The following is a 14,362-nucleotide window of genomic DNA, read 5'->3' as shown; positions in this document are numbered from 1 at the left end:
CACAGTCTCAGTATCATATAGAGAGAAACTCAACATTTCATCATTTCCGCAGGAACAAACTCAGATGTGCAGCATCTGCCGCTGCTGTGTTGGATAATAAATTATGGAGAAAAGGGGAAAAGAGATGGAGACAGAATATTGTCTATTGCAGCTTAAATTTGATGAAAATAATAACTCATGGAATAACATCATTCTTTATTACTCCCACTATGGCACACTTTGCTGTGTTGTTAAAGACACGCTTAGAGTGGAATAAATATGATATGATTTAAAGATATAAAGAGATCTAACAACTCGTAAAATGTCACATACAGAAAGATATAAGAAATGAAATGCAAAATAAACATGTAAATAAGAATATTTAACATATTTCAACCAAATGGGATGTAGATATTTGCAGCTACACAAAGAACTCAACAAAATATTAGAATTAAATATAAATCATAACAATAAAAGTGGAAAAAAAAGAGAAGGTCATACACCCAGTATGCACTGAGAATAAGAAATAGAATATTAGTTATGGAAGGTCTGGGGAATTGCATAATAATAATAATAATTATACATATGTTGTGCGTTTTCAACAGCTGAATTAAGCTTATTAAATGTATTTATTATTACAAAGAAAAACAAAACTTATTAAAAACATTACATTTGTTTAAAACTCGACACGATGACAGTGGGGCAATTTGTCATCAATTAATAAATATTTTCTAGCAGGAAATTACAAAATATTATTATGGAACACTTAAATAACTTTTAATATATATATATTTTTTTGAAGTGTATAAGTAATAATTAGTCAGTGTGACAGCAGCTGGTGTTAATCATGAATTCCTCCTGGAGAATACTAATTGAAAACAACGGAAAGCCAGTTCAGAGCAGTGGAGCAGTGAGTGTGCTGGTGCACATGTGTGTCGTCATGACAGAAGCTGCAGCCTGGAGCTGCTGCCGCTGCTGTGGGAGCTCAGCTCAGCTCAGCTCAGCTCAACTCAGCTCCGCTAACTGGCGCAGACCTCGCTGTTGAGTCAACGTAACATCTGCTCTGTTGTAGCGATGACATAGCGGCTGCAGCAGCTAGCGTCGCCCTCACACCTGGACTGGACCGGACCGCACAGTCTCCGCTCTGCCGTCGCTTCACCTCACTTTACAGCAGTTATTTGCGTGAGCTGGCTACACCGCAAATTAGTCACCAATGCTCCCAGAGAGCTGCCCTCGCACAGATTTCGATCTAAGTTGCTGCAAGCTAGCGTTAGCTCGCTGCCGCTACCCTTCAGACATTGAAGTGGCCACATAAACATGCGGATCATCGAGACGCAGAGCCCGGGGACACCTCTAACGTTGAACGCTTTCTGCAGGACTCGAGCTTCGACTGGCCGCTGACCGGACTCTGCACAGTCTCTGCGTAAATGCTTTGATTTCTTCTAAACATGCGTAAACTCTTGAGTGTGTTAGCCAGTTAGCTGTGGATGGCGTGCACGAGGATCAGTGTGCCACTGCTAACTGCTACAAACAAATAACAATCGCGCAAAACAGTTTAGTATAACTCTAACATTTGTATGAACGGGGTGCACAGCGGTGGCGGTGGAACATCTGTGTCTTCTCTGTGGTCTGTTTCTGTACTCATCTCGCTAGTTGCCGTGGTTTTTTTTATTGTGGTTTATAACAAGACTGTTGGTAACTGAAGCGGCAGCAGTGAGTGAACTGAACCGCTAACGTTAGCTAAGTGTCAAAGCGTCATTGTTAGCAGTAAATGAGCAGCGCAGACTGTTGGTTCTGGGCTGAAGGGTGACATGCAGCGTTAGCAGCATCATTTCTTCTCGTTAAACGTCCACATTTCACTGCTGACTTAACGAGTTATTTATTAACAACATGACCACCAAATGACAGCTAGCGTTACCTGTGGCTGCCTGTCGTTAGCTTAACTAGCTGGCACGTTTCAATGTGAGCTTACATTGCAGCTAACTTGACGTTTGTTTGGTTGTCAATTAGCTTTAAATGTTCTCTTAAAAACTTATTGTGGTGCAAATTAGACAGCAGTGCTAATGCTAACGCTAACATAGACGCTAATACTGCTAGTGCCATATCCGTTAAGTCAGCCGGTGTCTGCTTATGTGTTGAGCCGCCCGCAAAGCCTTCGACAGTAAACTGGTTTCTTTCCTCTGTGACGGGTCAAGTGAGTAAACACCGAACCACGAGAAGCAGCAGCTCATGGCTGTGTCGATAATTTCGACGTTCAGGACTATAAAAAAGCGCAATGCGTATTTTGCTAATGGACTTCCAACTTTTAATGAGTCAGCTTGTCCGATGGAAGCAAAGTGCAAAACGGTATAGATGGACCTCATGGTTTCCTCAGGATTGACTGTGTCACATCAGATGTACAGAGTCAACTAAACTAAAGTGATCCTCTGACCCTGCAGTCGGTATGTAAATAAGAAGAATTTAAATCCACAAAGGTCCAGATAGAAGAATTTCCTCGTGCAAAGGTCGAGAACATCAGTCATTCTTCGTAGTGGTCTTATGAATCAGTCAGCTTTTCACATTTAACTTAAAGTACTAATTTACTCCTTATTTGCTGTCAAGTCAAGATAACATTAACAGGAATATTTAAAATGAAGCACTTAATATGTACATTGAAGATGAGCATTGTGCAGTAAAATTATAGTTTGACTCATTCTACTGTTCTAAGGCCAACCAGCTGCTGTTTGCATGGATTTTATTTTAATAATGCATCTTAAGTAAGCATTTATTGAAAAACACTTGAGTTGTCTGTCAGTTTTTCCAATCGGCATCTACATATTTTTACTAAAATCAATGGACAAGTCAAATATGAAACGCATCAAATGTATAATCAAAGAACTAAACTGTCAATGTTTTGGGCGAAGAAATGAAAATGTAGTGACCTTGCAGAGTTTGTGGGAACAAAACAGTGCATACTTGCATAAATAAGCAATTAATTTAATATTATTATTATTATTATTAATAATAATAATAATAATAATAATAATAATAATAATAATAATTAATAACCTACCAATGATGGTTGAAGAATTACAAAGTGGAAAAAATGTTTAAGTAAGTTTCCTCTTTTTGTTAACCATTGGTGCCATACTGGCTAGAACCGCTGTGCAAGAATGATTTATGCGTTATTTATATATATATATATGTAGGTTGTTATAAGTTTGCTCTCTGTCAGCCTCCATGTGGAGGATAAAGTGGTAGAAGATGAGTAACAGTATTTTGAATGTCTTGCATTATGTCCCGACTGACTTACCTCACGTCAGGTCAGCTGTACTCAGAGCAGAACCCTATATGTTGCCCTCTGATAGTCTGTTTTGTGTGCTATCTCAGTAAACGCAACCATATGGGAGTTTCCACCAGTGAGATCAATATAAACCACTCCTTGTCGTGTTGTAATTTGCAGAGAGGGGGAGGGAGCGACAGATCTCTAGGACCAGATTGCCCGCTGAACTTTGCACCTCTCAGACACATCTCCAGGGACCATGCTGACCATCCTAGCTGCTGGGTCTGTCTTCTTTCCCGGTCTGTTCTTACTGTCCAAGCAATGCCTCAAGTCCATCCCAGCACTGAGATGGAGCGAAGGAGATGCAGTCATCGTTTCTGCCAGGTAAGAAAACCTTACTCTCGGTTATTCTCTTTTCTTAAACTTCCATGTTGTAGGATTGGGATGTAGTTACACAACACACACACTGTAACTTTTGAATACAAACGCAAATACTTGTTTCATTAAAGCCATTGTCAAATGAGCTATTTATAATGCTGATTAAGCCTGCCAGCTCCACATGACTCTGTTTCTCTGTATAGTACTGTTGAGGTTTTGTGTAGCCCGGTGACATTGCCACGCTGCACACAGGAAACTCACTTTGTTGTGATTTAAAGACTTAAACCAACATTACACTCAAATGTAGGTTTTAGGGAATTGTGAATTCACTGTAGCTGCTACTTGAAACTAGCTTTTTTTTGAAGTGTTTAAGTAATAATTAGTTAGATCACATTGGTTTGGGTCGTGAATGTTTTTTACAAAGTGACACAAACTACAGTTTGTGATGGATGTGTGTCCTCACAAGTGTCTTCACAGAGACGTGTCCTTATAGCCTACTAGAGACTTTTACACTCAATTGCAGAAATGGATAAACTGCTGCCCCCTGCTGGGTGTGCCGAGCGTTCCTGCTGCTAAAACATTTAAAGTAACACATATTTCAGGTCAGTGTGTTTGTAGTTGTATACGCAACTTGGAGTTTGAAACTCGGAAACATGCGATTCCAAGAAAAAGCCATCGAAAAGAAAACCATACTCTTCTCACCATTGTCCAATTATTACAACTTCTGAAGGTTTGAGAATCTTAAAACTTTCAAAATGAGCTGCCTTAGCTATAAAACCTGCAACTCGTATTGCTAACAATGGCTAGCTTGTGATTTGTTTGCATCCAAGGTTTTTTTCTTGGATTTGCAGCTCCATGTGTTGCTCTGATGTGGAGGAAACACAGGTTGTCCTGCATTAACCAACAGCTGAGTGAGTTTTCTTGTTCACTGTTGTCTCGTCTTCTCCTTCAGTAATTCTTGATGCAGCGCCGCCTCAGGCGAGGAGGAGAACACGTTATTAGTGTGAAAGCAAACTCGGAGCGGCTGAATGTTGCCAGTCTAGCAGAGACTATTAGGTGTGAAAACGACCATAGCCATGATGGGGGCCAACATTTGTACTACTTAAATTGAGACATGGAAGCCTGAATATCTCTTCTTTATATACTCGTTAATAATCACATTGACAGCCATGCATAATAACTTATGGCTGCAGTTATTGCTTCAGCTTGGTTAAGTCAATAGTCTTGAACTTTTTTTTTTTTTTAATCTTGCAAAATGAAAAACCTGATTTGTTGTTTACGGTCTGTTCTCTGCAAACAGGTTGGTGTCGTCAGTTCAGGCAGTCATGGCTTCCTCAGCTGGCTACATCATTGCTTCCTCCTGCGAGGACATCATTGAGGACCAGTAAGTAAAGACCTGCTGATCATAACATGTTTAGTTACATGTCAGACAAGCCTGTTCTGTGTTGTAATGCGTCGAGAGAGAAAATAGGGCTGAAAATCAAATCATATCATATATATTATTTCAGTTTTTCCACAAAAAATGACACTGGACACACTCTTTAAATAAGTCCACAGCACTAACTGTGCATCTGGGATCAGTACAGTACTCCTTTTCCCTTTTTAAGAAGAAGAAGAAAAAAAAAGAGAGCTCTGTCTTTCTGAACTAATAAGCTTCATTAAAAAAAACAAGAAAAGCTTTCATGGCCTTGTAGAGGGCTCTGTTGAAACATGTCCTGCTCCCTCAGTTTGATCCACTTGTACTTGGTTTTGTTGTTTGAGACTCTGTGAAGTGAATGCATTAGGCCTCTGTAGACATCTGATCCAGTAATACAAATGAATAATGACACTCATGCTATCTCTGATGTTTGTTTACTTTCAGATGGCTCCATGCATTTAATCTCTAACTGTAAATCTTTGGATTAAGTGGTCAGATAGTATCAGCGTCTGTGTGTTAGGAATAATCAGTGCGCTGGTTGTGTTTGAACAGCCTAACATGGTGTTAGAGAAGCTGTTGCAGAGACACTTCAGTGTTTTTAAAGCCGCTCTCTTTTCTTCTCCACACAGACACTGGCTGACCAGCACGTACATCATGTTTGCTGTCCCCTACTTTGTCTACGACATTTATGCCATGTTCATGTGCTACTGGTACAAGCTGCGGGTCAAAGGGCACGAGGAGGCCTCGGCAGCGCCGCAGCATATGAGCTCTGCGCTGACCAGCTACTTGCGGCGCGAGTTCCTCATGGTGCTGCACCATGTTGTCATGGTCACCGTCTGCTTCCCAGTCTCTGTGGTAACTATCAAGCACGGCTCCTTCTGCTTAGCTGAGATTTGATGAAGGCATCGAGAAGAGTTTGACAATCGGCCACAACATTACATTCAGTTTTACTCTAGTACTCTAGTACACATGTGTCAAAATGTGCGAGGTGATGGAATAGAGACAGAATATAAGACTAAATGTATTAGTAGTAACAATATTTTATAATAGTAATAAGACATTCAGTTGTAACCATTGCTTTATTACATGTATTACACTCAACATGAAATGACATATTTAAGCTGTTTTAATCATAATTATCTTCGTCATTATTTGCTAAATTTTCTATTTAATTCTCCGTTTTTGTGCATCATAGAAATGTTTTTATTGTGAATCATTTTCTATCCAAACAAGCACTCTTACTTTGCAATTCTGTCTAATATCATTACGAATAGCTTAGATTGCCCACATTTTTTGCTCTGTCGGCCCCCGCTTGACCAGACTAGATGCTCATTGGCCCATTTGAGTTTGACACCCCTGCTCTAATATATTAGAATCTGGTGCCACAATATGAAAGTGATCATCACAAAGAGACTCTTTGCTTTCAGGCAAAACATGGCTGCCAAGTCCATAGATAAAATCAGCATTTTGAGCTGGCTGCTGGTCTACTGCTGCCTTGAAAGATTTGAAACACCTGAGCTGCAAAGTCAAACTTTTTAAACTTCCTGTGAGACGGGCAGCAGTCTATGGACTCTGGTGCAGGATAGTGAGCGCTTTACAAAGCACAAACTTCACTTTCCTGTCAGAAAATGTTCTATTCTTAGGCTTATGTACATAAATGATATTAATGAGCTGTGCATCTCTTGTAGCTCATAAATGTATTGCTGTACTGGTTAAATCAGGTTTTAGTTTAGAAAGTTAAAAAGTCCTCCACAGAGGTCCACTGACTGGAAAAAATGGGAATTAGTCTTTAAACAGTTGAACTTGTTGGTTCAAGGTCGACGTGTATTAACTTTTGTGTGTTTGTTACCAAGCAACAAATACTTGTTTTGTGCATTCTGTACAAATCATAACCTCTTTTTCTCTCTCACTTTAGTTCTGGAGACAAGGACGGGGGGATTATTTCCAGGGTATAATGTTCATGGCTGAACTCAGCACTCCGTCTGTCTGCTTAGGAAAAATACTTATCCAGGTGAGTTTTCCTTTTCAGCCTCAGGGAAAACAGGTTTGTGCGTATTTGTGTGTGTGTGTTTGTGCCACTGATGTTTCTCTGCACTCTGCTCCGTTCTTCACTGGAGACTGTGTTTCCTGTCATTCTCAGCATGCCCCTCTTTCATGTCCACTGTCTCCTGCTGACTTACCACAGTTTGTTTTTTAGTGAATACATGTTGTAGGAGCTGCATTTACACGTGTGTGTGTGTGTGTGTGTGTGTGTCCTCTACTTTCTCCTCATCTGAGGCTCCTACAGTATTTAGACTGGTTGTTCAGCAGACACAATATCAGCTTGTCCTTCTGTCGTCCGTCACTGTGCACCCTGCCCTTCTTTCCCTGACAACAGCGATTGTTGTTGTGTGATTGACAGCAGTGGGTTAAAGGCTGTGGTCCTGCTAGGAGGGGGAAAAAAAAGAAAAGAACAATGGTGTGTTTATTGTTGGGATGTCATGTCATTCTTGGATATTCACGCTTGTCCTGAGCGATATCTCAATGAAACAGATTGAAGATAAAAGTGAAGTTGTCTTCTGTAAACAACACACGCACTGAACCACCTTTTCTACATCAGCCCATGACGTGCTGGCCTCTCTTTATCTGTGTGTGTGTGTGTGTGTGTGTGTGTGACATGTCAAACACGCTGATATTAACAGTATGTTCAGGTTCTACATGAAGATAAAGTTGTTTTATCTTCGTCACAATAAGAACAGATTGTGTATAGAATGGACATAGTCTTCAGTATATGAACATTATATCATTATGATGACATGACATCTCACATTTCACCCAGTCCTAGTCTCCAGGTTTGCCACAAGGCAGCGACTGCACTGACCGCCAAAAGAACTTGGTTTGAACGCAGGTTAATGGGAAAATGAGCTATTTCTGGGCATCCCACACGAGTGGACACGTACTGTAGCAGCCTGGGTGCAGGTCAAACGGGTCCATTTATTTTCATATACAGAGTCTCTGGCTCAAATCCACTCACAGTAAGTTGATGGTGCTGAATTTCCATTATATGGATAATCATGAACAGAGAAAATCATTAATATTTCACGTGAGTGGCTTGAAAATGCTGACGAGGGCGGACAGTGAGCGCCTGTAAGAAGTCACACACTACTAGAGAAATAGTTTGGCCATATTTGGTGATTCCTGGTGAATTCTACTCATCCATCACATACACTGATTCTGGCCTGTTGTGTTTTTGTAGTTAATTATCGTTGAGATGATATTTGTTCAGTCAAAATGAATCACTCCTCTCTAAACCATGGATTAAAAGTATGTTCAGAAACATTGATCATAATACAGGCTGCATTCTGCTGGTGTGTATTTGATAAATAAAACACGAGGCAATGATGACCAAACGGTAGCTTTTTTTTTAATGTGTGTCCTGGACACGAACAAACCAGTGCAGCGAGTGTGTGTGCAGAGGACAGCGGAAAGGCTTTTATTTATTATAACAAAGAAAAGAAAACAAACGTGCAAATCTCCACCCCCCAAAAATAAATACCTTTTTACATAAAGGATATAAATACAGAATGTGCTTTAAAAAGTGTGTAGAGTAAATGATCTCTCTGTACCTGGTGAAAACATGTTTGGACGTGTAAAGATATGACCAGTGAAGCTGTTCATGAGCTGCCAGTCAGTCATCGCTTGTTTGTTCTATTTTTCCACTTCTCATGACAGTGTCAATCCCAATCATTGTAGTCGGTATTATTGTGACATGAAGAACAGTCCCGTACCTGACGTCTTCAAGCTTTCACCAAACTGTACCGCTTGCTTTTCTCCCCCCTCTCGATCTCTCCCTCTGTTTTCTTTCGTCTCTCAGTACAAACAGCAACACACTCTCCTGCACAAAGTGAACGGAGCTCTAATGCTGATCACTTTTTTCATCTGTCGAGTCCTCCTCTTCCCTTACCTCTACTACGTCTATGGAAGGTATGTCTTTCTTCTCGTCTCCTCGCTCAGAGTCTGCGTTCTCGCTGGGCTGCGGTCGGTCACGTGACCTCATACTCACACAGACTGTATGTGCTTGACTTCTCCCGGCTCTCCTGTTTTTATAATCATCACTATTCACTGTGTATATTGATCGTCCTCCTGTTTGACTGCTCTCCTCCTTCACTGCTGAGAGGACAGTGAGCCGACGGCTGCTCCACACTTTTATTTAAACCTGAAATAACTAATAATTTTCCCATCATACGATCACGCTAATGATAATTGTGAGAAGCCCGACAGCAGAAGTGACGACAAGTCTAAGGTTCCTTGCATGTATCGGGAGGAGGTGACAGGCGTTTGCTTAGTGTTCTTGGTACGACTGTTGACAGAGAATGAATCACAATATTAGGATTATTATGCGTTAATTGATTTCACACAAACACTATGAATGTGTGAAATCACACGAACACGGCTTATAGGTCTGAAAGATTCATTTTTTTTTATATCTTTTGATGCCAACTTAACAAAACAAAGTAAAGTTACCAAAAAGTACAAGAAAAATAACAATAATCCCATTGGAATAAAAATCACCAGTATTATATAGGACCAATAATTAATGTGTTTAAATTATTTAAGTCATCAATTCTCATTTCTACCAAATGTTTAAGTTTATTTGAATCGTTTTAATAATGTATCTATTTGTATGTGGCCAGATATAAAACATATCTATTGTGGTTTATGTCACGTTTAAATTACAATGAGACAAATACATTTGTATTAAATGAAACGAACGTCACATGACGTGTAACGTGAACGCCGAACATGCAAATGACATGCTAACATTTAATTTCCTACCAGTTCATAGTTGAAAGTTGAACATTAGCATAGTTTACTGTGCGTTTACCTTTTACTTAAGTTTTATTCGAGTAAGTAGACATTACAATCTATACAACCACAGAAATAAAACCGGAGCGACTGAGGAAAGAAAATAAAAGCTATGAACCCATCAAACTAAACAAATATCGGGACTATGACCTCGTTGTTTTCCCAGAGTAATCATGATAGAATCCAAGTTAAAAAAGATCTGGAGTGGTTTTCATGTGTGAGGTCTGACTCGGGCCTTATGTGCATGTGTTTCCTCTGCTTGTATCCAGGTACGCCTCTATCCCATTCCACATGGTTCCCTTCTCTGTGCCATGGCACTGTAACCTGGGTGCCTCCCTGCTTATGGCCCCGCAGCTCTATTGGTTCTCCCTCATTTGCAGGGGAGCTCTGCGACTATTCTTGGGCTCCTCCCGCTCCCAGAGACCACGCCCAACGACGGCCTCGCCAAAGGAGCGCCAGACGGACGGGAGCGCTCTGCCGCAGCCCGCCAACGGCTACAGCACCCGCTCCACAGAGCCCGACCTGGCCACTCACTGAGAGGAGTGGAGGGGGAGGGAGGGGGAGGGCGGGCGGTTAGGGAGGGAGGGAGGGAGGGAGGGCGAATGTACCAATGAAGTTTGTTAAAGGAAAGAAAGCTGTGAAAGGGAAAAGTGAGACTTGAAAAATGTAGCAATATGAAGAAAGCTACAGACGACGGCCTCAAATAGTGCTGAAGTGTTTGGGGGCCGGCAGCCACACTGAGGCCCGGGGGCCACACTGAGGCCCGGGGGCCACACTGAGGGCCGGGGGCCACACTGGAGCCAGTTTAAGTCTTGGAACCACTTCTTTTTATTTGATGGTCTGCCACGCTGCGTCTCTCAGATCCTCTCTGATTCTCTCTGCTTGCGTCTGGTTCATATCAAAAACTGACCTTTGACCTCAGTGTTAAAGACTATAGCAATCAAATTTAACTTGTGTCGCGCCAAATCACACCATCCATGACCTGAAAGGCACTTTATAAAGTACGGCTGAGACATCACTGGCGTTTACTGTGAGACTTTGCTGGACTGTAGTCGGTCTGCAAGTGAGAATGATCATTGTTCTCCAAACCTGGAAACAATGCTGTTCATAAATGTAATATTTTATCCACAAAACAAATGAATGCTTCTCACCTGGAAACATTTCCTGCATCTCTAAGCAAAATCTTCTCTTTTTAAATTAAAATAAAACCGGTGGAATGAGGTGGAGCAGCTCAGAGGTGTGCAGACACATCATGGTCACGAGTTGAACTCCAGTCCCTTGTTTGGATAAAAGCGTCTGCTAAATGCACAACTGTAAATGTAATGTCAGTGCACATGAAGCCGTTAAATCCACTTTTCAATAGTCCAAACCTCCTGATGTCAGCGTCGCGTGTGCTTCGGCCAATCTCTATTAGAACACAGGAAATATCGATGCACCTTTAAAATAATACTTATTTAAGACTTTTTGCAGTGCTAGTTATACATATATACTTTATAACTAGTCAAAATAACTGATTTTGACTAGTTATTTTAATATTTATCAATATTTTTTACATTAGGTTTAAATGTAAAACGAATAAAATGAGGTGTTAACGTCTCATGAGATCAGTGAAAGAAATCATGTTGCTTGGTGAGAGGTCATTGAAGTTCTTGTTCGTCGTGGGTGGAGCGGAGACGATAGCAATCCGTCCACGGGTGTTTTTACACCTGTGTTTACACGCGTTTAAGGCGCCATGTGATCATACATTTTGAATGCCTAAGAGACTGCAGCAGAGTCTTCTACGTCATTCCAGTCACAGGATTTAAATGAGTGTCGCATCCACGAGGACAACAGCAAAGACATTGTCCATGCACGTGTCCTGCACGCTGTCCGCAGCAGATCGTTGCCTCACTCCCTGTCTCCATGAACCTCAAGTTCTTCTTTTAAGCGCCCGTCGCTCGCCGCTCACACTCGCGTCCCCGCGTGGCCCAGACTCAGTGGCCGGGTGATTCGGTTGCCGGCCGACTTGTACTTCAGCTCGTTTGTGGGACAGTGAAAGGAGTGTTGTTTTCACACTGGAGTATTTTCATGATGTCGTCAGACACTGTGACAGACGGGAACACGCACTGACACCTGAGAGGAATCTGCCGGGATGTCTGTATGTATGTATAGTGAGCATAGGTGGCCGTTTCCCTCATGTAGATCAAACTCTGACCTCTCTGCCTGTGCAGGAGAGCTGGAAATGAAACTAGGAATGTATTATATTGTATGTTAGTACATTTGCTGTAGACAGAAGGTCTCTTTCACTTTAGTCTTGAAGAAGACCTTTAAAAAAAGTTAAAAAAAAAAAAAGATTCTCCTGGCTAAGCAGTATTTTGACTTGTTAGTGTTTAATTATCTGTATCCTCTATGTAATCACTGTCACTCTAACACAAATGTAACCAACCTGCAGACTGACTCATCTGTAGACGGGAGACTGTATTCTGCTGCCTTATCCCTTCTCGCCCTTGTTTACTTTTCTTTATGTCTTTATTTATTTGTATCCTCGGAGGAGCTTTCCCCCCTCGGGCACAATCACGTGACAGGTTTACGTCGTCCACATGTTTCCATGTCAGTATTAGCCCCTCCCCCTCGGGTTTTTGTTACATTTGGCGTTTTTGGCCGCTCGGTGAATGCAGACGAGCCCTAACGTTACACGTCCCTGCTTCCTGTTTCAGTGTAGATACTTCATTCCACTTCCTGCCGTCGCTGCTGTTCGCGTCCACGGTAGCTGCCGCTTTAAACCCAATCGCTCTTTTTCTTAGTTAAAGGGATAGTTCAGTTTTTGTTAGTGTAAGTTCAGCTTTATTAAGTGTCAGTTTTCCCTCATTGGCAGCCCTGTTTCCTATGGAAGCCAAACTCTTGGTGTTTCTCACAATCGAGGACCCTACCTTAGGAGAGAGGATTCTTCCTAGTCTTGAGCCGTACAGTGAGCGTACTTGCAAGTGTGTGAAATGCTGCATTGATTGCTGAGTGAATCGTGGTAAGTTCTGTGGTGGAAGGATTCTTCCTTGACCTTGAGAAACGCCTCCTGTGTCACAGGCTTGTGTCCGTACCTCAAAAAAAAAACCTGAACTGTCCCTTTTTAAGCGCTGATGTAAATCTCATTGAATTGGCTGAATGTTGTCTAAAGGGATTCGTCAAAGCGACACAGTCATTTCCTCGTGCTCCGCCTTCGGCACATTTTCTTCTAGCTTGATGCTGATTTTGCTCATTTTCTTAAAAAAAAAAAAACCAAACCACTGAATTCTTGTATGAATTGCTCTGATCACTGAGCCGCTGGTTCCATGAACCGTCACCGAACAAACGGGCCTGTTTTGTTGTTTTTTTTGTTCGTTTAAAGCAGCTACACTGTCCTGGAAATGGGTCAAAAAAAAAAAAAGAAAGCATTAAACTCAGAAACCATGACGACAGGGCAGCGCGTGCCAAACTAAACTGTGGGCATGTTGGACACAGAGAACCCCCACCACCACCCCATGACCTAATACACCATAACCGCTTCTTGACAAATACTAAAACATTTCAACCGATGTACTGTATATTATTCCACAAGAAAATGCTCGTTATTTATTTGTATGTATTTATTTATTTATTTATTTGGTTTGTGGTTTTTTGAATGCATAATTATGCAGACATACTATACTCTGTGCTTCTGAGCCTTGTATGAAGGCGCTATTGTTACTCCAACTTAGCTAAAAATATACTTCTCTGTCCTGAGTCTGTCTCCAGTGTGTTCTTCTATTTTATTGTGTTTTATTTGCATGGCGCTGAATCACATACACAACATACATGATCTCAGGTCTGGACGTAGACAACATCCTGGAGAGCAGAGAAACACAACAGTTCACTCGCTGAGCAAATCTCTGATGTGCAGCATCTGCCTCGGCCGGTTGGGGTAAAAGGAAAAATGAGGGACAGAGAAGAGGAGGGGGACAGAAAGGACAAGAGGGAGATGAGGTAGAGACAGGAGAGAGAGACCTGGAGCAGATACACAACAATTATGTCGAGTTATAAGTTTATACAGTCAGTGATGACATGTTTTATAGAACTACAATGTCATTTGTATTATAGAAGCAGCAGCAGAGACTGTTGATAAACTGTATACTATGATATCAACTTTAATTATAACAGAATAATAATGATAATGGTGATGATACGTATGATAGTAATAGCCTCAAAACTGGATCTGGATCATGCAACCTGCAATATGAGGACACGGAGAGAGAATAAGAGAGAGAGGTTCTGCCTCCCACCCGTGAGGAGGATAAACTGAAATATGTATGTATATATGTATATATATATATCTATATATGTATATGTATATATATATATATATGTATATGTATATATGTATATGTATATATATATACACATATATATATGTGTATATATATATGTGTATGTATATATGTATATATATACAAATATATATACACATATATATGTGTATATATATGTATATA

General features: G+C 41.0%; 1 protein-coding gene across 1 annotated transcript; it reads left to right on the top strand.

Moving 5' to 3' along the window:
- The first annotated feature begins 954 nt into the window (after nt 1-954).
- tlcd3bb (TLC domain containing 3Bb) lies at nt 955-13,616 on the top strand. The gene is made up of 8 exons (XM_044014096.1): nt 955-1,402; nt 3,422-3,625; nt 4,920-5,003; nt 5,666-5,891; nt 6,952-7,047; nt 8,890-8,999; nt 10,151-10,623; nt 10,662-13,616. Exons 2-7 carry the CDS (start codon nt 3,501-3,503, stop codon nt 10,416-10,418), a joined length of 909 nt encoding a protein of 302 aa, XP_043870031.1. The 5' UTR covers nt 955-1,402; nt 3,422-3,500; the 3' UTR covers nt 10,419-10,623; nt 10,662-13,616.
- The last annotated feature ends 746 nt before the right edge of the window (nt 13,617-14,362 follow it).

This window comes from Solea senegalensis, linkage group LG18 (assembly GCF_019176455.1).
Source record: "Solea senegalensis isolate Sse05_10M linkage group LG18, IFAPA_SoseM_1, whole genome shotgun sequence".
NCBI classification, from domain to species: domain Eukaryota; kingdom Metazoa; phylum Chordata; class Actinopteri; order Pleuronectiformes; family Soleidae; genus Solea; species Solea senegalensis.
Note: the sequence above shows the minus strand (reverse complement) of the source record. Positions and strands in the feature narration are given on the sequence as shown.